Here is a 25791-nt window from a genome sequence, read left to right as displayed (position 1 = left end):
CTGGAGCTCTGCCTTGCACAACTTTCTGCTAATGCAAAGCCACCGTAACTCATTGTCTGTAGTGCAGAGGCCGAGAAAGGAAGGCGAATGAAACCCATTGTTATTATAATTAATTAATTAAATTTATATACCACCCTTCATCAAGAGGCCCCAGGGCAGTTCACAAAATAAAATACAAGATAAACACAAGTAAATAATTAAACCAAAACAACAAAACAATACCACACATACCTTCCCCACAGATACATTTAAAATATGATATGAATCAGCCAAAGGCCTTGTTGAAGAGGAATGTTTTTGTTCACTTACCTTACATCGTAGTAAGTCAGCTCTACTTAGTTTGCAGGTTCTCCTGCTCGTTCTGCTGTGCAGGACTCTGGCCCAAACTCCTGCACCACCACCACCACCACCACCACCACAGACCACACGAGTACATTTGCCTCCTGGGCCTGAATTCCCCTACCCTGTTATCTGAGAACAGGCCTCCAAGGCAGCTGATGTAACAGAAAGGGAATGCTGAACAAATATAATATAGGATTTTTAATGGTAAGTGATAACACATGAAGGCTTTGCAAGGGTAGGGGGCGCTATGATGTCAAATCTTTGCTCTGTAAATACTAATTGCAGCACATATCTATTGTACTGTACTAAAATCTGTGATCACTAGATGGCCTCATAACCTAATAAATTTAGGAAACTCTAGGCATAATGTCCCTACTATGTGAGTGGCATTAAATCTGAAACGTTTACTCTGACAGGACTCTGCTGTTCCCTCATGCACCATACAAGGATGGCAGAGATCTATTTATTTATTTTAAGGCTGCCCCTGAACATATATCACAGTACAAGGTTCCAGAACATAGGCCTCTTGTTGCCTTGGTAACGGAGATGTCATTACAACAAAGTAGGCCGGCATTTACTTCCTTACCAGTTGGGTGCATTGACCCCTCACGGAATACAAGTTAAAGTAGCTTTAAGGTAAGAAGAGTTGATATACTTCACAATGTTTGCCACTGTTTCCACTAGGGTTGCCAACTTCTTTTATCTGCCCCGTGCCTGAGCATTTAATAGGAGCCTGGCACACAGAAATGTAGCCAGTGAGCCTTTTTCTGGCATGGAGGAAAAGTGAGAGGAAAAGCTAAGTCTGCACATTTTTGTACTTGCTTAAAACGGAGACAACGAGAGTACAATACTCTGATAAGGGAGGGGGAAATGACATACAGTGGTACCTCGGGTTAAGTACTTAATTCGTTCCAGGGCTCCATTCTCAACTTGAAACTGTTCTTAACCTGAAGCACCACTTTAGCTAATGGGGCCTCCTGCTGCCGCCACACCGCTGGAGCACGATTTCTGTTCTCATCATGAAGCAAAGTTCTTAACCCGAGGTACTATTTCTGGGTTAGTGGAGTCTGTAACCTGAAGCGTATGTAACCCGAGGTACTACTGTAATATGAAAATACTGTAGCTGGAAATCTCTCAGCCTTGCTCTCATCAAAGGGAACGGAGCTAAGTTTTGGAGTCTAGATCAAGGAGGCCTTTCAGGCGAACCTGCCGGGCTTGTACCCCTCATAACACCTGAATCATGGGTGACCCCTGAGTGACATCCATGGCAGTGAAATGAACTTATTCACCTATACACCAGAAAACTCTGATCCTCCCTGACTGGCTACCTGTCTCCACTCCACTGCGTCCTGGGAAAGCACCGGGTGGAAGATATGATCCCTCCTGAGATATTCTCCTCAGATGTAAATTGGTGGGCCCCAATTTTGGCCAAACTTTTTACTTACATAAACATGACTGGCGACATCCCTTCAGGGTGGCACACCAGCATAGTAGTACCACCCCCCCCAAATGGGACCTATTAGATCCCCGTAACTATAGACTCATAAGTCTCCCAGATGTGGCTTCCAAATTATACTCTCAATATGTATTAAATAAAATTCTGGACTGGGACAGCAAACAAGCCATCATCCATGAAGAACAAGCAGGATTTAAGAAGGGCCGGTGCACTACAGACCAAGTTTTTGTTTTGTACCACCTAATCCGTAAATTCACCAATGAATTTACTAGAAGTAATGCAGCTAGTAAGCCTGATATTTATTAAAGGAAATAAACTGTTGCAACAAGGTTCCCACTCACCACACGCAGGAGGGAGAACCCCAAGCAATGCTGTTCAAGCCCCTATATACAGTAGACTTTTGAAATTGCCCACCCTGTAGCCCAAGACTGTTGCAGGTAACACACCCGCATTCCTGGGTCCCACTAATCAGACACACAGGAGCTGAGAGGAGAGAATCCAAAGTTCCTTTATTTTGCTGCACAGCAAAGTGTTCCAGCTGAGATCGCTCTCAAAAGTCTGTTCCCTGGGGTGTCACCCTGAGGAGTCTTTTGTAAATTTCAGAAACAATGGAAAACCTATTGTTATAGGAAAATCCTTGGGCTCACTTGGATTACCAAACAAAGACACCAGCCAGGAATATAGGAGCAAAATAGCAGCCTGTAGGCCTGGTCTTAATTTTAAAGGACAGTTACAAGAGGACTTCCACCCACCACATGGGAGAAGCACAGAACAAAGGATTGCTCCCACTTTCATAAATTTTACAAAGATACCCACAACACCCCTAAAATTACATCATGCATACATCACAAATGCACCACAAACTGAGCATTGGGTTTGTCCCCATCCTTCCCTTGACCTCCACCTCACACCCATCAAGTAAGACAAAATAAATATTGCAGGCACACGCGCTAAACCCTGTCTGTGGTGCCTACCCCTTTTCCCAAATGATAACACAAGAGACCAGAGTATGGGTTCAAATTGGCCACAACTTTATTGAATTTTAGAAGTGGGAAACTTGGCACAGGCCTTGGCAGGCAACCCCCTCAGCCCGCCTGGCTGAGGATATGCAGGCAGTTGAGGCTCAGTGGGAGGGGACTGCAAAGCGCAAACTTACACAGCATGCCCTTCCACTAACCTCGTCCAGGGAGTTTGACCTACCTGCCGCCGCTCTATGGCCAGGGACTCCCAGTTTTGCCCTTTAACGGGCCCTGCAAGCACCGCTGCATGAGGAGCGAGCATGAATGCATCCCCCCCCAACTTGATGTTAGACTAAAGGCTACCTTGCCAAGGCCTAAAACCACCACTCGAGGCCCTAAGGGGCCTTGCCGCCAAGTCCCACAACCGAGGACCATTCAAACCCCGCAATCTATCCGGTCCCCAAGGGCTTGTCGCAAGTCACAGAGCCAGAGGTCATTGCCCAGCGGGGTCAGGTGCACCCCGTCCCCCCGGAATAGGTCAACTCTATCTGATGTGATGGTGGGATGTGGGATAGAGAACCCACCAATTTGGCGCATGGCCCTGTTAATTTTACTCACCGCGTAATTGAGGCGAGAGGGATTGGAAGCCCCCCTCCAGTGAAGACGGGGTAGGAGATTGGACCAGCCGATGGTCATTGACGGGTACAAGACATGCAGGCTTTTTAGCTCTGCCCTTGCAGCAAGGGCAATGCCTTTTTGCTCCAATAGATCGTTCTCCCCCGCATGTATAATCAAGACCCTTGGAGGGCCATGGGTCGCTGCGGCACTACGCAGCATGGGCATCAAGCTCCGCCAACGCATGCCCCGCTGGGCCATCCAATAAAAGTGTACCTTGGGGTGGATGTTAAGGTTATGGCTACGATTTTGAGACCGTGCATAATCCGATGCCCAATGGACAATGCTGTTGTAAGGACTTCGGAATACAGACCAGAAATGAAAAGACCAGGCAGCAATATTTTTAAGAAAAAGTTTTTATATTCAATTTTGTTTTTGTCAGACAAAAAGCAAATGGGTGCATTTAGGAAGAAATGAAAAATGCCCCCCGAGACCCAGATGCAGACAGTTTTTATACTCTCAGGCAAAGCAACAGTTCAGCCCCTTGGCATTCCCCTTAGCCAATGACTAACAACTTCTTATGGTTTCTAATGCATATTCATTAAAGCTCTACCAATGAAAAATTGGTGGTGGCCTTGTTCGGTTCCAAGCTGCCTTATCCACTAGATGGTGCTGTTGGCTTATTATTGAAAGAGAAACTACTTGACCTATTTATTGATTCCGATAAACACCTCCTAACCAACACCTGCTTCCGAGAAATGTACCGAAGCGAGTCTGTGGTTTAACAGCTTCTAAATAGGGACTTCCGGAGGCGGCGCGAAACAGTAATGGCGGTCCTCTTCAGCTTCTGAAGAGGGGCTCCGCAGAAAAGGATCGTGCGCTACGGCATAGCGACGATCCATCAAGAAAAACCACGAGCAGAGCGAGCTCGTGGCCGTGGGACTCGGCGGGCACCTGGAGCGACCCCCGAAACGAAGAAGGGACCCCGTAAGGGGTTCCGGAAGCGTGGAGGGGAAGCGGTGCTGTGAGTTCATCGCTCTTTCTGCTGGGGTGAAGCCGCGCGGCTGCTACCGATGAGCGCTGACCTTTCTTCCTCGGAATTGGATTACAAATCTACCTACTCGTGAGTAAGGATTACTCTCTTTTGGATTACAAATTCTGGAATTTGGCTGAAAGCGAGAGACGAAAAAAAGGAAGTCCGTCTCTTCACATTGCTTAAAGATCAAAGACAAAGAACTGACAGCTGGAAGCGACTTCAAAGGGATTTAAGATCTGAAATCATCGTGCGTAAAAGGATCTGACAACGGAAAGGGTAAAGGAAAGTTTTTCTTCTTCTGTTACGGTATTGATTTGAATTGGGAACTTTCTCCTCACTGTTGGATTACAAACTAAAAAATACCAAGTATCGGGCTGGCAGGGGGAAGAAGAAGTGTCGCTGCGGGAATTGTATCTAAAGTGGAATTTGATACATTTGGGCGCTTATGGAGGCTACTTTTAAAGAACTGTAGCAGGCACCTTTTGGAGGGACATTGTGGCAATCTGTAAGTACTCTGTAAGCTTTAAAGAGGAGGAAAAAAGTTTATTTCTTCCTTTCTTTTAAAAAAGGGCTTTGTTGAACTTTTTGGGACTGCAGAGGCTTTAATGGCGGATAAACTTCTTTGCTTCTTTCCTGAACTGCAATAATACTCCCTCTAGTGGAGTTCTGGATTTACAACTGCCTCGGAACAAACTTTATTTTGACTCTCTGCGGCTTTCCTTGGTAACTGTGGGACTGCCTTTCCCATGGGAAGGCGGACAATTTGACCTTGAGCCATAGACAGGTGTGGAATGAGTGGTCCACCGAAAACAAGGGCTAAAGCGAGAGCTGGGAAAGGACAACTTCTACAAACAACTTTGACAACCCAACCACGTAGATCATCTGTCCCAGCTGTGTTAAACGAAGCTGGTCAGACTGAAACAGAGGATATGGCTGCAGGAGGAGCTGAGTCTACTTTATTAAAACAGATGCTAGATCAATTTGCAATCTTAAATAAGAAAGTGGACGAACAGACAGCAAAAATAGATATAGCCACATCCTCCATTACAAAACTTACTGAACAAGTGACACAACATGCACAAGAAATTGGAAATCTTAAAGACACAGCATCTGAGAATCGGAAGTTGTCTGAGGCTGCCAATTTGAAAGCTGATCAAGCAAATAAAAAAATTGAGGAAATAAAAGGAGAAGTAAGGCCACTCTTTAAACATATTAGTGACCAGCAAGCCTATCTGTCTATGGTCGAATTGAGAAATCGGGAAAATAATCTGAGGCTCCACCTTATCCCAGAACTTGAGAAAGAAGATTTGATTGGCTATTTGTCAGAGGAGTTCTCCAAATTCTGGGGTATAAAAGTTGATCAGGATTTTAAAATAACAACTGCATTTAGATTGGGAAGAGTGACAAGGAAGGACAGACCTAGGGACTGTTTGATTATTTTGAGATCTAACCAGGAGAGAGACAAGATATTGGACCTACATTTTAAAAAATCACTTGAGTTCCAGAACAAGAGAGCGGAAATTTACAAGGATATACCAAAACAACTTCTGGACCTCAGGGCTGTGTATACGGACCTAGCGAGACTACTGAGAGGCAACGGGATACCTTACAGGTGGGAGTTTCCTCAAGGGTTATCTTTTACATATAAAGGAAAGAAAATTAAAATCAAAACACAAGAAGACTGCCAGAAGTTTCTGCACGACCACGGAGAGGACCTACAGAAGGGGACAGCGGCTCCTTGGCCACAACCACTGCTTGGAGCAGCACCATTGCCTACTGCCTCGGGTTCGGAGGAAAAAGAGGACACCTCATCATAGAGTAACAACAGATTGATCAAGGATGTCCCTGCAGTTATATAGTTGGAATATTAATGGCGCAAACTCCCCGGAGAAAAGGAGAAAGATCTTTCATATTTTGAAAAAAGAACATTTAGACACTGCTTGACTATCTGGATTATACTAACATCATCATGATGGGAGATATGAATGGGGTGGTCTCTACCCTAATGGACAAGTCACAGAACCAAAATTTGACTAAGGATGGCAGACTACCTAAAACCTTCTTTGAACTGACTGACAATATGGATTTGATTGACACCTGGAGGACAAGGAACCCCCTAGGTAAGGAGGGAACATTCTTCTCTGAGGCCCACCTGTCATGGACACGAATCGACCAGATTTGGGTAACTAGAGGGCTGGCACCTAAGATGGTGAGAGTGGAAATCTGCCCAAAGACTTGCTCCGACCATAATGCTCTGAAAATGGAATTAAGACTTACTCCAGCTGGTTCCTTCAGATGGAGAATGAATGACAACCTGTTAAGAGATCAAGAGATTGTAAAGAAGGGCCAAAAAGCTTTAAAGGACTATTTTGAGATTAACTTGAGCACCTCGGTGGAAAAGAGAACAATCTGGGACGCAAGTAAAGCTGTAATGAGAGGGTTTCTGATACAACAGAACACAATAAAGAAAAAACTCTGGAATGGAAAAAAGGATAAGATATTAGAGAAGATAAAAGAAGGAGAGAAAAAATTGAGATTAAATCCAAAATCAAAAGAGACTTTGAGAGAAATTAAATTCCACCAATCACAATATATGAAATTGATAAATCAAGAAGTGGAATGGAAAATTAAACAAATGAAACAAAGATCTTTTGAATCAGCAAACAAATGTGGGAAACTGCTAGCATGGCAGTTGAAGAAAAGACAAAAACTGAACTATGTTACCAATCTAGAGGTTGAAGGGAAAAACATTCAGAAACCAGGTGAAATTAGAAAGTGTTTCCAGAAATATTTCAAAAAACTGTATACGCAAGGGCCCGAGGAAGTGTTTGAGATGGACCAATTTTTGAAGCTAAATGGCCTACCAGAACTTTCTCAGGAAAAGAGATCAATCTTGAATCACAGAATAACACAACAGGAAATTGAGGCTGCCATTCAGAATATGCAGTTGGGCAAATCTCCAGGTCCTGATGGTCTTACCTCCAAATATTATAAGACATTAAAAGACTACTTGATACAACCATTAATGGAGGTTTGTAACCAGATTAGGGACGGAGGGAGAGCACCAGAAACGTGGAAAGAAGCTTTCATTACATTGATACCTAAAGTGGAAACTGAAAAGACCCAACTAAAGAACTACCGTCCCATCTCACTTCTTAATGTGGATTACAAAATATTTGCAGACATTTTGGCAAATAGATTTAAAAAGGTATTGAATGAAGTAATTCATAAGGACCAGGCAGGCTTTCTCCCGGGTAGACATTTGTCGGACAATACCAGGAACATCATTGATATTTTGGAATTTTTACAAACTAATATTAACACTAAAGCAGTGTTAATCTTTATAGATGCGGAGAAGGCCTTTGACAACATTTCCTGGAAGTTTATGAAGAAGAACTTGGAAGGGATGGGAGTGGGACGGGGGTTTGTAAATGGTTTGGAGGCAATATATTCAGAACAGAAAGCTAAGTTGATAGTGAACAATGTGGTGACAGAAGAATTTCAAATTGAAAAAGGAACACGTCAAGGGTGCCCTCTTTCCCCCTTATTATTTATCTCGGTCCTGGAGGTGCTCTTGAATATGATTAGGAAGGACCGGCAGGTACAAGGAGTACAGGTCGGAGAGAAACAATATAAACTGAAAGCTTTTGCAGATGACTTGGTTTTAACGTTAAAGGAGCCAGTATCTAGTACAAAAAGAGTTTTAGAACTGATTCAGGAGTTTGGTCGGGTGGCGGGTTTTAAGTTGAATAAACAAAAAACTAAGGTATTGGGTAAAAACTTGACATCGTTAGAAACAGATGGGTTTCAGAGGGAAACAGAGTTAAATGTGGTGAAAAAAGTGAAATATCTGGGGGTAAACTTGTCCTCAAAAAATTTGAATTTATTCAAAGACAACTATGAAAAATGTTGGACAGAAGTGAAAAAAGATTTAGAAATTTGGTCAAGATTGAAACTTTCCTTGTTGGGCCGAATAGCAGCTATAAAAATGAATGTTTTGCCAAAGATGTTATTTTTGTTTCAAACCTTACAGATCGTGGACAGAGTGGAATGTTTTGGAAAGTGGCAGAAGGATATCTCAAAGTTTGTTTGGCAGGGCAAAAAGCCCCGAATAAAGTTTAAAATACTAACTGATGCAAAAGAAAGAGGGGGGTTTGCCCTGCCGGACTTAAGGCTATATTATGAAGCTGCCGCTTTCTGCTGGATGAAAGATTGGCTTTTACTTAAGAACACTGATGTCCTAGATCTGGAAGGGTTTAACAACTCTTTAGGATGGCATGCGTATTTGTGGTACGACAAGGTAAAAACACACAAAATGTTTAAAAACCATATTGTCAGAAAAGCAATCTTTATAGTCTGGACAAAATATAAGGATTTGTTAGAAAACAAGACCCCGAGGTGGCTATCACCGGTGGAGGCCAAGGCGCGGAAAAAACCCAATATGGAGGTCGGCTGGCCGACATATGGGGAAATAATAGAAAAAATTGGAGATAACTGGAGGCTACAGAGCTATGAAAAACTGAAGGATAAGGTGCAAGATTGGTTCCATTATGCCCAGATTCAAGAGGTATTTAAGATGGATAAAAAAAAAACAGGCTTCCAGGTGGAAAAATCGAAATTAGAGACAGAATTGTTAGAACCAAAGACTAAGTTATTATCAAGAATGTATAACCTGCTGCTTAAATGGAATACTCAGGATGAGACAGTTAAATCGGCCATGATAAAGTGGGCTCAAGATATTGGGTACAACATCATGTTTGAAGACTGGGAAAGGTTATGGACCACCGGTATGAAATTTACGGCATGCAATGCCTTGAAAGAAAACATTATGAAAATGATATACAGGTGGTACATGACCCCAGTCAAACTAGCAAAGATATATCATTTGACTGACAATAGATGTTGGAAGTGTAAAGAGGCCGAAGGGACATTCTTTCACCTGTGGTGGGCGTGCCCTAAAGTGAAGGCCTTCTGGGAAATGATATATAATGAGTTAAAAAAGGTGTTTAAGTACACCTTCCCTAAGAAACCAGAGGCCTTCCTATTGGGCATTGTCGGCCAAAAGGTGTTAAAGAAGGATAGAACGTTTTTTATGTATGCAACTACAGCAGCAAGGATTCTCATTGCCAAATACTGGAAGATTCAAGATTTGCCCACACTGGAAGAGTGGCAAACGCAGCTGATGGACTACATGGAATTAGCCGAGATGACTGCCAGGATCCGAGACTTGGGGGAAGAAGCGATGGAGGAGGACTGGAAAAAATTTAAGGACTATTTGCAAAAGTATTATAAATTATATGAACTATAAAAATTCGCACGATTTGGAAAAATTAGCACCAGCAAAGAGAGTGGAGGACATATGAAATTAATAATAATTAATGATTGAACCAATGTTTAAATGTTGAAAATGACAGTACATTTGCTTTTTTAAATTAAATTGAAAATAAGTAATTTAAACTAAAACGTAAGCTTTTGAAAGTATAATGAAACGCATGAAACAAGATTATAATTTGTTGATATCTTTATTGTCAAGAATGCACTGTGAGGGGGACGTGGGGAAGTCCGATAGGAAACTGAAATAAGTTTTGAAAAGATTCATATTTTCTTTTTCTTTCTTTTTCTTTTTTCTTCTGTTGTTGACGTTTCTTTGTAAACTGAAAATATATCTTTATCTGGAAAAAAAGCAATAAAAATATTTTTTAAAAAATAACAGCTTCTAAATAGGACTCTTGTGGTCGGCACATATCCTGTTGTTTGCTTTCTTCAGGGGTTCGTTTCTCAGAAATCGCTCAACACTAGCAAAATACCCTAACCACAAACTTGCAAACTTGTTGCAGCTGCAAAATATCCTAATGGCAGTAGAAAGAGACTTAGTTTTTTAGCTTTTAGCTCTATAAAATGACCTTTAGCTTGCTCTATAGAATGGCCTTAGCCTGGCTCTCACAGTATTCCAAGGTAGGCCCCTGGCTTGCACTCCTTCACTGTGGCCTATCACCCAGATCTTCATGGTGGGCAAACCTGTAAGACAATTAAATTGCAAGTGATAAGGAGGAGGAGCTGGGACGAATGTAACTTTTGTAGGCTGTCGAGCGCCAGCGACCCAGTGTCTTGATGTGTGCGGGGTCCCAACCCTGTATCGCCGCTGAAGTAGCAGCCCTGATATGGAATGAGTGCTCAGAATATTCCTGGGGACTAACACCACAAGCAGATAAGGCTTTGCGTAAAACCGCTGTGAATTGTGATCGCGTCAACCGGCGCGTGTTTGAGTGAATGAAGAAAGGGCCCTTGCACTGGGGCCGGACCCTGAAGAAGCGGCGTGTGTCGCGATATGGGCAGGAGCCTGCCTGTTCCGTTGGGGACAGTGTGAGTGTGACCCCTTTGCGCAACTGGTCAGTTTTTGACTACCGAATCTTAACATTCAACGTATGCCCAGAGAACTTGATGTCGTTGTCTGCCAACCCTGATTGCAGGGGCCCAGCCAAACACTCCCCAATGCGCATGGCACCAAAAAAGGCTAGGGAAAATGCTGCCCGAAAGAGACGCATTTTGAAATTAGACCAGCAGATCTCTGGTAGTTTTTTCCAAATTAGATAAAGTATGTCTATGGTGATAGGCTTCCTGCCATCCTGTCGTGGGGGAATGACACGCTGCCACCCACCCAGCCACTTCTTGACATGGAAGCTGTCACAGGGGTCTGGCCAGTGACGGAATTTACAAAAGAAAGAAATAGCTGCCCTGTAAAGCATTAAAGTTTTTATGGCAAGGCCCTTGCGCTTTAGGAGCACCAAGAACTGAAGCACCTCCTCAGATGTGCGCCGTGTTGCAGAGCCACGAAAGCGCCCAAAGGCATCCCAGGCCCTGGAATAAGAACGTCTAGTGGAGGGTGCTATTGCTGCCAATACTCCCTGGTTTACTTCTCGCTTCCAAGAGCAGCAAAAGAGGCTTGAGCCCAGGAGTCAGCCTCTTTTCTTTGGCCTTAGGCCCACCCCCGGCCCGGCCGTCCATTGTCCTCCCTGGCCGAGGGCGGGTCAAAGGCCAGCTCAGGCAGGTGGGTGGCACCCGCCCAGGTGAGCCTCGCTTGGTGCCGCAAACCCTGCCCACCTGTGGGGAAGGGAGGGCAGATATTTACAAGTTCCTGGTTTCCCAGGCCAAGTTAATCACACCTCTTTGTCCCAACCAAGAACCTAATCCATTCCTGGATGGTTTGCCACTGTCCATGGGATGACTGCCTGTCTGACACCCATTTCCAGGAAGCCAGTGATTACCTTTTGTGCAAGGGGCTGCTATGTACAGACTCCCCCCTTCCTAAGCTATTCCTTTCCTGAACAGAACAAAGTTGGAATGGTGCAAATCCATACGGGAGCGATTTTATATGACTTTCTAAAGTTTTCCCAGTGAACCAGTAGGTAGATAGATACAGTGGTGCCTCGCAAGACGAAATTAATTCGTTCCGCGAGTTTTTTCGCCTAGCGAATTTTTCTTCTTGCGAAGCACAAAATCCCATAGGAATGCATTGAAATTCAATTAATGTGTTCCTATGGTCAAAAAAAGTCCAAACAAAGCCAAATTTGGTACAACAAGAGTTTATTAAGTGCTCTTTAAAGTCACACATACTGTAAAGAGCATTTCAAAAATTGAAGGAACAATAAATTAAGTTTCTAAACATGACAGAAAAACATTTAAAAATCAACAAAGTGTACAGGACATTTTCTAAGACTCTGGGGGACAACTCGAAGAAGGTTCCTCTTCCACTCTTTGCTTCTTGCTGAAGAACCCCCTCCTCAACTGTTCCCCCAGCCACCCACCACACAGAAATTCACATCCAGAATTATTTAAAAAAACAGCAGAGTGGCCCAATGGTCACAGAAAATCATAAAAATGCAGAAAAAAAACACACAAGCTTCCAGATTCTTGCAAACCCCTCCCCAACACCAAGTCCTTGAATTCCAAACACCCCAACCCAAAATCCAACCCCCCCAAAAAAGTTTTAAAAGTTTAAAAGAAGTTTTGGAAAAGCTTCAAAAATCACCAGTCTTTAAAAACCTCAAAAAAGGCTACCACACCGCGTTCTATGAGTTGCTTCTCGAAGTGAAGTCGCAACTGTATTAACGGTGTTAAGAAAAAGGAAACAAACTTGCAAGACGTTTTCGTTTTTCGTCTTGCGAAGCAAGCCCATAGGGAAATTCGTCTTGCGAAGCAACTCAAAAACGGAAAACTCTTTCGTCTAGCGAGTTTTTCGTTTTGCAAGGCATTCGTCTTGCGGGGTACCACTGTACATTTATCAGTGAATTTTTACATTTGGTAATGTGCAGCAGAGGCCCTTTGGATAGAGATAGGAAAAACTGTGGTTAAGTGTTTTGTGGCGACATTTGCCGAAGTGATTGTGTTGATTTTGGCCAGGGGTCGGCAAGGTTTACCTCGCCTGGGCCAGTTCACTCCCGCAGAGATCAATCCATGGGCGCAGAAACAATTTTCAGCACCGCGGAAGCAAGTCCCCACTCCGTGCTGCACCAGTTTAGTGCAGCGCACAGGGACTCGCCAAGTGGGAAGCTTGGTTCGCCGACCCCTGATTTTGGTAGTCAGGGTGTGTGTGTATGGTATCTGCTGCAGGGGCAACACCCCCCCAACCTTTACATAAACTACAATATAAAACCAATCACAGATCCCTAAATCCCTCATTGCTTTATTTGGAAGCGAAGCAAGCAGCTTGATACTGTTCAAAACTTATACTTGCGTGGCTGTGGCTGTGATTGCGACCCTTCAATTCTGCTGACATCTCATTTAACTTGTTTACTTCAGCTTATTTACTGCGCCTCCGCATCCCATAGCCTTAATACTGCTCTTTGCTAATACAGTATTGTAGACGTTGACAATGGCCCATTGGCAATTGGAAACTCCTTAGCAGAAAATGTGTCTGCTTTAAAATGCTATGCATGCACTTTCTCACTTTTACACTTTTGACCTCATGCTTGCAGGAGCCTTGCCAACAAGACTGTCTGTGGTATATTTGTAGATAATCTCGTCAACCGGATGTTCGTATCTTTAGCATTACATGTGGGAGATGAAAGCTGCTTGCGCTTTAATATTACAAGTATATAGGGGGGCATGCTGGGTCTATTACCTTTACCTGACACCCACTACCACAAAACCACCCCCCAAAACATTATACCTATATCACAGAAGGAGGTGGTCTCCAGCAGAAATTTGAGTGTGTTGCTTCTCTCCTGTCTGCCAGGATACCTGATAATGCCTTACTTGACTGCATTTTCTGGGAAGCCTGACCATTCCTTCAAGATGGTAAATACTTAGTTCCTGAATCTTTTACGCATATTGATAGTGTGCTCAGCTTAACAGATACTTGCCAGACTGTATTTGAAAATAGAGGTATAAGCCCCTACAGTCAAAAGACAATTGGAAAGCTTTTCCCATTTCCTTCCTCCTTGCAGTGAAATATTTGAGGTCAATTTGGGAGAGTCAAAATGGCTTCAGGATTGTTCTCCTGTACTATTTAAGACGTGGTTTATATACTTCTGTATGCGTTGGCCTTGTACATTTATGAACATTTATTTTATATTTGAGAGCTTAGAATTTTTATAACAATTGTAAAAGTCTTTGGCTATATACTATAAATTTGACTATGTATGTTAGGGAGGGGTGGGAGGAAATGGGCATGCTCTGTTTTGAGTGTTGTCTGCTCAGTCTTTTTGGAGAGAAATGAATACTGAGCCACTATTGCTATAGCAATAAAGACTTGAACCTTTCCACTCATTGAGTTGGTGAGGAGTTGCTACTCTTCTAGACAGCCAGAGTCTGCACAGCCAGAACTATATATCCAGTGCTTTTTTTAAATAGAAAAATAGGTACTGGTACTGGTACTCACCATTAAGTTGTTACAGTGTGCGTCACACGTCACACTTTTTAGCTACACAAAAAAAGAGGTGCCAATGAAGCCTTATTTAATTGGGGATCCAAGGGGCCGGAGCCCATTCGCCCGCAATCCCCGTGACCCGGAGGAGACAAAGGCACCAGGAACACGTCTTCGGAGAAAAGAGTTTATTGAGTTCTGCGCAGAGGCAGCCAGCGGAATAGTTTCCAAAGACTGGCGGCCCTTATACTGTGTCCAGCAAGCATTCTTATACCTGGGGGCATACATTTGTCTCCCCAATCAGCTGGCAAGGTTACAACTTATTATCTTATATGGCATATGGCTAGCTAAGCTCCCCTCCCTCCCTTCTATGTGTTTTCTCTACCTTGCATTTCTGCATCTCTGAAGCAGGAAGCAGGAAGCAGCTTCTGGCCTACATAGCTGAAGCAATTGCGGTCTGACCACAGCTGCTGCTAGCTGCTTAACCACAACTGCAGCAGTTAGCTTGGGTCCTGATATTATTGAGATTAACCCTTCCCTCTCCCTTCACCAGTACTATGTACCCTTGAGTACCCCCCCAGGGGGGGGAAGAGCATTGTATATAGCAGTCCATTTAAGAATTTGCATTTGAGCTTATTTCCCCTCCTCCCTTCCATTCCTTTTTCCTTGTGTGTCATGGCTTAATGTAAACTGCTATGGGACCCCTTTTTTAAACTTAAGAGCTGTGTATAAATGCCTTCAATACACAAACCAAAAGCATTTGCAAAAACAATATTTGACCCTACCAAGCCTAGTGCTTGTCAAATTGTGCTGCATTTGACTTTATTATTTCATTTTTATTCCACGCTTTCCCCAAGGAGCATGAGGTTCTTTTCCCTCCCTATCTTTCTATGCACAATCAACCTGCAAGGTAGGTTTGACTGAGGAATAGTGACTGGCCCAAGGTGGGGATTTGAACCCATGTCATCCTGGTTCTAGTACAGCTTGCTTATCCACTAATTACAGCTGTGGGAAACCTCATGTCAGAGGTTAAATGTGGCCCTCCAAGCCTTTATCTCTGGCCCTTGGGACTCTGCCCAGGCTGCACCCCTCACAAACCTTGTTTGACAGTCTTCTTGGGTGTCCTTGGGCTCTGATATGCCTCTGGGCTGCTTGGGTGGTGACAGAAAGCCATGTATGTGTGTACAAACTAGCCAGCCCACTCTACAAAGATATCATTTCCATTTGTCGCTGTGTCCAGCACTAGCATGTGTCCCCCATAAAATGGTCCAGAAGAGAATGCAACATTTGAACTGAAAAAGTTCCCCCACTCTGGATTACACCATACTGGTGTAGCACAAAGAATCCTTTGTAACATTTGCATTGTATTTGCATTGTTGAACTATTACAGAAAGAGAAGAGGAGAAAAGGAAAGACTGGGGTTGTCAGTTTTTTAAACACTGGCTCCACTTTTCTGCCTTTAACTGCAGAATGGGACGCTGAGATGGAATAGGCAAAGATTATCTCCATGCCAAGAGAAGCTTCACCTGTTGAGCTTCTGTATGCCAGGCTGCAGTTAAATATACAGGGCAAGGATAGTTTAAAAAGCAAAACAAAAAAAATACTAGCAGAAAAGGCTTGACTCACAAACGCAGGAGGAACGACAGACACAATCTGAAAGCGTTCTCAGAAGCTGTTAACACAGGGAAATTGAAGCGGCGGCTCTCTTAAGGCGTTATTGGACTCCAATTCCCAGCAGCCCCTACCACCACGGCCACAGATGAGGCTTGATGGGAGTTGTAGTCCAGAATGTTCCACGTTCCTGATGCAGCAGCTAAACAAAGCAATAACACTTCCGGTTGTTAATCGAACGCGAGGGGCAGCCCATGCGGGTAAAGGAATAGGACGAGGCACCATAGAGGTTTCGGTGACGGAGCGGTTCCAGGATGCCCGCTGTGCTCCACCCCGCGGGTGAGGGTGTTCAAATGGAATCCGGAAATGAGGATTGTTATTATCACGCTTTCTTCTTCTTCGATTCCTCTGGCCAAGGCGGAGGGTAGCGTAGCTGCGGGTGCAACAGGGAAAGGCTTTAGCAAAAGCGGGAGGCGCTTTGTTTCTGTGAGTGCAAATTGTTGTTGAACGCAAGAGATTTTGCAAACAAAAGCCACTCTCAAGCGGCCCCCCGTTTCTCTGAAGGCGGGATACATTCTTCGGATTTGCTCAGTGCATAGTCGTGGATACCTTATTTCCTACTGGGATTGTCAGAGGGGAAAATAATCATTGGGAGCGATCACCTGCTTCTGTTGTAAATAAAAATATGCCCTTTTCCCTTATGGGGTATCCAAGAGCCCATATAGAGTCCTTACATAGGTTCCCTATTGGTAGGAGAAAATAACAGAGGCCAACCAGAGAATATTGAGAAGCAAAGCAGCTAGTAAGCTTGATCTTTATTGATCTGTTGCAACAGGGTGCTCCCCTCACACACAGGAGAGGAAGAGGACCCACAAAAATGCTGTGCAATGGCTTATAAAGACTTTTGAAATTGCCATCCTCTAGATCAAGACCACCCCCAGAAACATTATGCATACATCACAAAAATTTAAATGTTGTTTTTCTCCTGTCACAGTTTATCTCCTGTCTGGCAAGTTACTTGATTGGATTGCCTGGGGAGCCTGGCCAGTCTTTTGTAGTGGTAAAATACTTATTTCCTGGGCCAGGTCACAGGCTCGCACCTTATTCAAACAGACATATCCTTGAGACAGGATTTGTGAGGAAAGAGACAATGGGGAGGCTTTTCCAGTTTAACCTTGCAGAGAAAGGATTTGGTCAGTTCAGGAATCAAAATGGTTCCAGGTTGGTCTTCCTGTGTTGATCTATGTATGTGCAGTTACAGATAGGTAGCCGTGTTGGTCTGCCATAGTCAAAATAAAAAAATTCCTTCCAGTAGCACCTTAAAGACCAACTAAGTTAGTTCTTGGTATGAGCTTTCGTGTGCATGCACACTTCTTCAGATACCATCTGAAGAAGTGTGCATGCACACGAAAGCTCATACCAAGAACTAACTTAGTTGGTCTTTAAGGTGCTACTGGAAGGAATTTTTTTATTATGTATGTGCAGTTATGAACATTACCATATATCTAAGACCATAAAATTCCTATCACATTATTGATCTATGTATGTGCAGTTATGAACATTACCATATATCTAAGACCATAAAATTCCTATCACACTTCCCAGTGGAATTAACAGGTTTGTTGTATCTTGCGTTAGACCCCCTACAAATGAGTGAACCTAAGTTTTCATGTACATAAATTTCAATGGGTCTACTCTGAGTAGCTTAAGGTTGGCTACAGCCCTAGGTTTCTCTGCTACCAGGTTGTAAACCATTATATATAAGCAGAAGCCATTTTCTTAAGCTAGGAATTAACAAAACAAACGAAAGCTTCTTGATAAAGTAGCATATTTGATATCCCCCTGGTGTTCACGTTTGACATTCTAGAGTAGATTTTCAAGGAAAAAACCGCTGAAAGAATTCATGATACGGCGAGACAAAAATGCAGTTCATTCAAAATTGAATGTAATTAGACTTACCCTAACACAGTTTCCAGAGATATTGCCAAATTATGAGACGATGCTATGCATGTTTGCTCAGAAGCAAACCTCACTCTGTTCAGTGGAGTTTACTCAGTAGTAAATGTGTTTAACCTTAGTTTGTTCCTAACAAAAAGACAAAAACTCCTGTAGCACAAAAGTTAATAACGACATAAGCTCTCATGGAGTATGTTAAAGGAAGGTGCAGCTGTTGAATTTCTGCCTGTCCAACAACAGGGAGAGCTGCAGTTGGGAGCCCTTAAAGCTCTGGCTCTAGGATATGGTCTTAAAAAGACATATGAAGCCACTCTTTTGCTGAAGGAACATGGAGCTGGGCATTGCCTGAATGGGGTGTGTGTGTTTGTGAGTATGCTTTCTGTGGCTCCGTGGAGGAAAAGGGACAGGATGTACATGTAATAAAATAAACACATCCAAGCTTAAACAAGGGTATCAAAAGAAAACCTTGTGATTGGTCTCCCATGAGTCCTGTGGAATCAGTTGCTCTTTAAGCAGGTTACCGTATGTGGTCTCTGTTTCTACCCCCTCGCTTCTGAACTCTCTTTTTCAGATGACAACAACAGGAAGTTTCCACCCCCAAAGTCTGTCTCTAAGAGCAGCTGTCAGCTAAATAGCCCATGTTGCTTGAAAGCACAGTATGACTGAGAAGCAATCTTGTGCCAAGAGGGCATCTCGGACCCCTACACTAGAAAGGATCCTGGGAAATGTAGTTTGTTAAGGGTGTTGAGAGTTGTTAGGAGACCCGTGTTTTCCACAGAGCTGCAGTTCTCAGAATGGTTTAACAGCAAATACCTCTTGCCAGGGAGCTCTGGGAATTGTAGCTCTGTGAGGGAAACGGTTCTCGCAACAATTCTCAGCACCCTTAACAAACTGCTCTTCCCATGGGGAAGCCATGACTTGAAAGTGGTGTGATACTGCTATAAACATATAGTGCAGAAAGGGCCCAAGATAGGTGGAAGTTATGGTTATTTATAGAGGTATAAAACTGAGAAGGGGTGACATGTGACTGGAGAAATGGAAATATAATAGTTGGGAAGGAGCGAGCCAAGTATTTATTGTATAGGGCATACAAACTATTGCAGAATAAGGAAGAAGCTCAGTGGTAGAGCACATGGTTTGCATACATAATATTTCCAAGATCCAGTCTTTGGCATCTCCTGTTAAAAGGATCTCCCATGAGCTGCCACCAGCCAGAATAAGCAAGACTGGCTGGACAATAGTCTTAATATAAGGCAGAGTTATATGTTGGGTTGAAATAACGACAGACAGGTAGTGAGTGTTATCTGGGAGGCATCTCCCGAACATGTGTCGGGGAGTCCCTTTTATTGAATATTACAGCATTGCCACATATGTGCTTGTTGCTGATTGGTTAACACAAATGCATTACAAGAATTGCATATAAGACATTAATCATCAAGGGATAAAAGGAACACAGAATTGGACAGGCGTAAAGGCCTATCATGATAGATGTAGCGAGACTTAGAGAACGTACAGATAGGTACAGGTCAGGAACTAAATGCGCACTTAATATTCCAGGGTGATAAGAAAAGAATGTATACAGATAGATAAGAGCAGGTCAGGACATGTAAACTGAACTTAATATGAACTGAACATTACAGGCTGGTGCCAGGGTGGCGAGAAAGGAATGTACTGAAAGATAGCTACTCATCAGTTATACATTTCTAGAATAATTCAAAGAGGGTTCCTAATGCAAAATACTTAAAGCAATAATAATAGTAACCATAGAAATCTCTGGACATGAGTAACTTTGGTCCATTAATTTCAGTGGGTCTACTCTTGAGTAGAACTTAGCTGGATACAGCCCTAATATATGGGTTCTGTCATCCTTAGTATTAACTGATACACTCAACTAATGGCATATATACAGTGGAAATATCTGTTCTTTTGTTTTTTTAGGAATGACTTCCCACTGAGTCTGAAAGCTATAGCTGATGAGTTTTTCTTGACACTTTCCACTCCAAGGAAGCATTCCTGATATGAACTTAAGCTGGGGAGGAGCTTGCTGAGAGCAGTAGAGGACATGATTTTCATAGGCTGGAGGCGGCTGATACGCTTATGCAGCAGACACATCTTCAGTACAAGTCTAAAGCAAAAGGATGGAAGCAGCTGTTCGCTTTGGAAGTGCTACCACCAGAAGACTTCAGGGAGTCTCCTGGATCCAGAGATGAGACTGTTTTTGGAGAAGAACACAGAAGTCATCAGCAGTGGGAACCTGACACCAGAAATAAGGTTAAGACTTCTGACTCCTCGCTGTCGATTTTGGCATGACAAGGCTGCCTTATGGCCATATGGGGACCCGTACTGGGCAATCTATTGGCCAGGAGGCCAAGGACTAGCCAGGTATAAAACACTTATCAGCCCTAGAAAGCATACATGCCACATGTTCACCCTGACTTAGGTTTACTAGTGTTATGGAAATAGGGTTTGCTAACGCGGGTGACACTGTGGTCTAAACCACAGAGCCTAGGGCTTGCCAATCAGAAGGTTGGCGGTTTGAATCTCCACGACGGAGTGAGCTCCTGTTGCTCGGTCCCAGCTCCTGCCAACCTAGCAGTTTGAAAGCACGCCAAAAGTGCAAGTAGATAAATAGGTACCGCTCCGACGGGATGGTAAGCAGCGTTTCCGTGCGCTGCTTTGGTTTGCCAGAAGCGGCTTAGTCATGCTGGCCACATGACCTGGAAGCTGTCTGCGGACAAAAACAGGCTCCCTTGGGCCAGTAAAGCAAGAGGAGCGCCGCAACCACAGAGTCAGCCGCAACTGGACTTAATGGTCAGGGGTACCTTTACCTTTAAGTGGGAGGTCAATCAACCAGACAAGAATCAGCTATGAAACTCTTTATTCCTGAACAGGAAGGGTGTGCCCTGCACCTATTGGTCGCAGAGGCAGACCCCAAACACATATAACACATAGCCTTTTATGCATTGAAGTAAACAACTCCTAAAACATCATCAGCTGTATGTTAGTCTTTGAGTTAGTCTGCAGAATTGCCTTATCTGTTCAGACAGTTAGCTTTCTATAAATGTTTCATGTCTTCCATGGCTCTTTTATTGTGTTCTTAGTTGTTTTCCTTTTAACTTGCACCTTCTGCATTTCTCAATGCCCTTTTCCTTACATCCATCTTCTACTTGATTTGCGACGTATGCATTCCTTATACCACTAGCTAATTCATTTTCAGTGCTAGGCTAATGCAATAGACTTTGCTACGAATGTGTTTTTTTTACTGTTCTTGTTTTTCAAAATATACTCAGATACCTTCTTGATAACCCCGAGGTTGTCAGAGAGAAGAGAGTCCTCGATCTTGGAAGCGGTTGTGGAGCAACAGCCATAGCAGCCATGATGAGCGGAGCCTCGCATGTTGTTGCCAACGACATTGATCCTGGTAAGATGCTCCATTGCACGTGCAGTGCAGTCAGTCTCAGGGCATTGGGAAGAAGGGAGGACCTATGTGGCTCCAGCATGTTCCAAGGTAACATGATAGACAAAGAAGCCTTTGAAAGAACTGAGCATGTCCCATAGCCATTGAGGCATCAATGCCATCAAGGCAGGGCTACTTGATAGTGAAACAGTCAACACAGCAGTGATGATCTTCCAGCTTTGTTAAAATGAGATACCCGTTTTGCAGAAGAGAAATGGTGTAGAACGGGTGTTAATTCACCCTCTCTTAAAGACATCCAGGATGAGCAGTTTCCCCTTGTCTGTCTGAAGGATAAAGAACCCTACACTGACATATGTCTTCATTTTGGCTGACTTCCCCAAAGTAGCTGGCATTCTTTTATAACTCCTCAAGATAAAAGGTAAAAAAGGTAAGACCCCCCCCCGGATGGTTAAGTCCAGTCAAAAGCGACTATGGGGTTGCGATGCTCATCTTGCTTTCAAGCCGAGGGAGCCGGTGTTGGTCCACAGACAGCTTTCCGGATCATGTGACCAGCATGACTAAACCACTTCTGGCGCAATGGAACACCGTGACAGAAACCAGAGTGCACGTGTTTTTGTGTTTCTATACCTCCTAGATCAGGAAATCTGCTTGTTTTTCACTATTTGTTCCAACCACAGACTGTTTGGTTCTAACCACCACAACATCTGGCAAGTTATTTACTTTGTCTTCACTTCTTTTCCTTTACTTACTGGAAAATGTTGCCCTAGATTTAGAGAAGTCACATGACTCACTCATGCTAAGCTTGCCAACTTTGGTGGGGGGAGAAAACCAGTGTGGAAAAAGCAAAACACACAGTGTTCTTGCAAGGCAGAAAGCAAATGTAAAGAGAAACATAGTAGTCTTTTTATATGAGCAAAGTCAGAGATTGGTTTGGGGCTGAGCCACAATTGAAGCCAAATCTCATAGTGTTTATCTAGTGGTTGGAGGGCATAGAGCCCTCAATATAAACACACTTCAGGAAGTAGAAAATGATCTTCAATGGGTTGTAGATTCCACCCTGAACAACTAGATAAGATACTTACCAGACCATATTCAAAGGTCAACGAAAGTCAGCTGTTTTGGTCCATTCAAAACACTAAAGAGATTTGAACTTTACCCCAACCATCAGCCCCGACTTGGGGCCATTAACCATTAAACCTGCCTTACAGAGTGAATAACCAGCCTGTACCCAGTTTAGGATCCAATATAAGGAACCAATATAAGAAATACAACACAAATTTCACAATTGAAACCAAACAATACTACTATGGCTAATTGTCATCATAATCATCATTATTCCACATTTAAAATAACATAATTAAAGAGAATTCTCAAAACATTGTGCTTAAAAAAACTAAAAAGCACAAAAACAAATCGTATGCAAAAAAATGAAATATATGAAAATGCATCATAATTACAATATATCATATTGCAATCTTACACAGAACACATACTTAAATTGTTTACTGCGCAAAACACTATTTCTGCTCTCTGTTGGGGACCCCTTCCTCTTTCACATACCACATTCTTATCCCATAGCTAATGAAACATCTGGGATTCTAATTCCACCCACACAGTTCCTAGTCCTTTGATTCCTGTCCAGCAGTTAGTGCCGAGCCACCCAGATGCTGCAGAAGCAGTGGGTGCTATTTATTCTCACATATTCCCTCAAGTAATAGAGCGCACACATTAGTATAGGTCTAGAACTTAAACATGTATCCTAACACCTAACCGTCTATTATCAACTATCCCACACAAGCTGAAGCCACTCTATATTGGTGATCAAGCTAGCTAATGGATGAGGGTCTTACCCAGAGTCAGGGATGTAGATGTTACTGTTCTCAGTGGCATGAACTCTGGTCTAATGGAGAAAGGCCTCCCCGCATAAGCGGTTCATGCCAACTTTGGTGTAGGGTTGGGTCAGTCAATACACTCAGTTATGTAAATGATGCGACTTGAGCAGCCTTCACCAATCTGGTACCCTCCAGATGTTTTGGACTACAACTCCCATCATTCCCAGACAGAGTACAAAATGTAAGGGAGGCACCAGGGACTTGAATGTGATCAGCCCATGAATTGTGTCCCTTGCAATACTCTGCCCACAGAGACTATAAGATAGCTTGTTAAAAACAATTCTGGCAAGGAAAGTATTGCCCAATAAAGGATCCGAAAGACTAGAAAGTTGACCAGTCCAGGTGGTGTTACCAACTCAAAAATTTGGGCACTGATCTTGTCTTGTTTGTTTCCTTATTTCTCAGTTGCAGGAGCTGCCATGCTGCTGAACTGTGAACTGAACAACCTGAATCCTTTCCATGTTCTCACAGAGAACCTCATTGGTACAGAAGTAGACAACTGGGATCTTATTATCCTAGGGGACATGTTTTACAGTGAAGCTCTTGCAGACAGCCTTCATCAGTGGCTGAAAAACCACATCCAGACTCATAGGACTAAAGTGTTAATTGGAGACCCCGGCAGGCCCTATTTTGTGTGCCACAAAATTCAGAAGCAGCTTCTCAAAGTCAGTGAGTATGACCTCACCAAATCAACGCAGCAAGAGAACAATGGGTCCACCAGTACTGTGGTTTGGCACTACCAGCCTTGACTCTCCATGGACCTCAAGTGCAGAAATACTGGACTAAATGGCATGTCACTTGAACCACTAAAAGCACCATTTTGTGGCAGTTCAAATTCTGACTGGTGCCAATACATACTATACTGCCTATATGCATTCTATCAGCATGCATACATTCTATATATTTTAATGACACAGCATGGTTTGTACCAGCTGAAGGTGGCATTTGTGCGGACTGGGACAGGTGTAATAAAAGAAAGCACTTTGCCTTATAATTCCCACTTTAATGGAAATTATGTGTGGATGCCAGTATGTGGCTGAGTTTTATTCTTTAGAAACATAAAGGAAAAAAACTGTTTTCAGTGAAGTCTTTTACTTGCAGAGGATGGGTGTATCAGTAGTTGCTGCTGTTGATTAAAAATGTAAAATCGTATCTTCGTTGTAAAAAATTGATAAACCACCTCTTTGTGGCAGCTCACATGGAGCTTTGGTTACATTGGAAATTGCAAACAGATGTACTATCTGCAAGTGGTATGTGTTGTGTCCCACAGGCCTAAATGCAGATCTTGGGTGAGTGGTTTACTGAGACCTTGAAAGACCCAGTTGCAGGGATTCCAAATGATCAGTTGTAAAGCTTTATTATAGAAAGACTTACAACACAATACAGAGATTCTTGCTGTTACAACTCGGGACAGATTCTGCATACATGGGGCAGGAGGTTTAAATTTTAATCTCCAGATTTAATCCTCAATCCATCTCCTACACTGTAGATTATCTAAGCATCAATATACTTATTTTAACAAACATGCTGGAAGTGCTGTCAGCCACATTGTAGTCACTCTTTCAGTATTTACTTTTGTGAACACTTTTGAAATGTTGGAAGGAGTGGATAGCGACCAGTTTCCAATATCAGTGACCCAATGTCCTTTAACAGAATGCATATCAAGAACCAAATCTGCAACAGTGCGTGGAGAATTATAAGGCATGAAAAGACTGAAATGGTCTCTCAGATTGGGCAGCAATATCCAAGAGGCACTATTTAGTCATCATGTGACAAACTTGCATCAACATTTTATGAGCAAATCTCCAAATCTTGTTCATGTCTTCCAGCAAATTGTCACAGAACTCAGGCCCTATTTGATAACTTCTACAATTAATAAATACACACAATCAACACACCTTAGCTGGTTTGACAGTCAGTGCAAGGCAGCTAATACAAGTTCTAGCTAGGTCAGGCTTCCTCATCCTCGGCCCTCCAGATGTTTTTGGCCTACAACTCCCATGATCCCTAGTTAGCAGGACTAGTGGTCAGGGATGATGGGAATTGTAGTCTCAAAACATCTGGAGGGCCGAGGTTGAGGAAGCCTGGGCTAGGGCAATTCAGGATTTGTGTACGAATCTGTAAGAAGAATCCATAGAAAATTTGATCAAATGTAGACTGAAATACAAGAGTTTGCTCGAAAACAGGAATGCTGAATATATGAAAACCTAGTGGCAGGAATAGGAGTAATGGACCAGAGCGTTATCAGTAATAGAACAACAGAAAGTTATCAGACCAAACTCTCACCAGTTTGTTTAAGAAATGCCTTAATTGAGCTGCAGTTCCAAGTGATGCCCTCTGCAGTCTTGGGGCTCGGCTAGATTTGTAAAGAAAAAACAATTTATATGTGTTGTATATGTGATATAACATTGTGCCACCAGATAGCACTATGGAGTGCTGTTTTTCTCTACCCATTTTCCCTGTTTAAATTTACAACTTGTGTAACTGAAACACTTCTTTGATGTGTCCTGATTCAGTCTTGGATGGACACTGCACAAGGTCCCATTCTCAGTCAGACTTTGTATTTGTGGAAGACATCACTCATTATCTTCTAGTTGCCCCTTATATAGAGGTCACTTTCTGAAACCTTTGTTCTCACAAG

General features: G+C 43.1%; 1 protein-coding gene across 4 annotated transcripts; it reads left to right on the top strand.

The window, feature by feature from the left end:
* The first annotated feature begins 861 nt into the window (after window positions 1–861).
* ETFBKMT (electron transfer flavoprotein subunit beta lysine methyltransferase) lies at window positions 862–25791 on the top strand. Of its 4 annotated transcripts, XM_082240644.1 has the most exons (5): window positions 939–978; window positions 13644–13705; window positions 19779–20222; window positions 21131–21261; window positions 23556–25791. In XM_082240644.1, the coding sequence occupies exons 3-5, from the start codon at window positions 19903–19905 to the stop codon at window positions 23897–23899; spliced, it is 795 nt and encodes a 264-aa protein (XP_082096770.1). In that variant the 5' UTR covers window positions 939–978; window positions 13644–13705; window positions 19779–19902; the 3' UTR covers window positions 23900–25791. The 4 variants fall into 4 exon arrangements, with proteins under 4 accessions (XP_082096772.1, XP_082096769.1, XP_082096770.1 ...); XM_082240646.1 differs by lacking the exon at window positions 13644–13705 and having other exon boundaries at window positions 862–978; window positions 19779–20111; XM_082240643.1 differs by lacking the exon at window positions 13644–13705 and having other exon boundaries at window positions 863–978.

This window comes from Podarcis vaucheri (assembly GCF_965113315.1).
Source record: "Podarcis vaucheri genome assembly, chromosome: 10".
Lineage (NCBI taxonomy): Eukaryota > Metazoa > Chordata > Lepidosauria > Squamata > Lacertidae > Podarcis > Podarcis vaucheri.
This window is presented reverse-complemented; position numbering and strand designations above follow the sequence as displayed.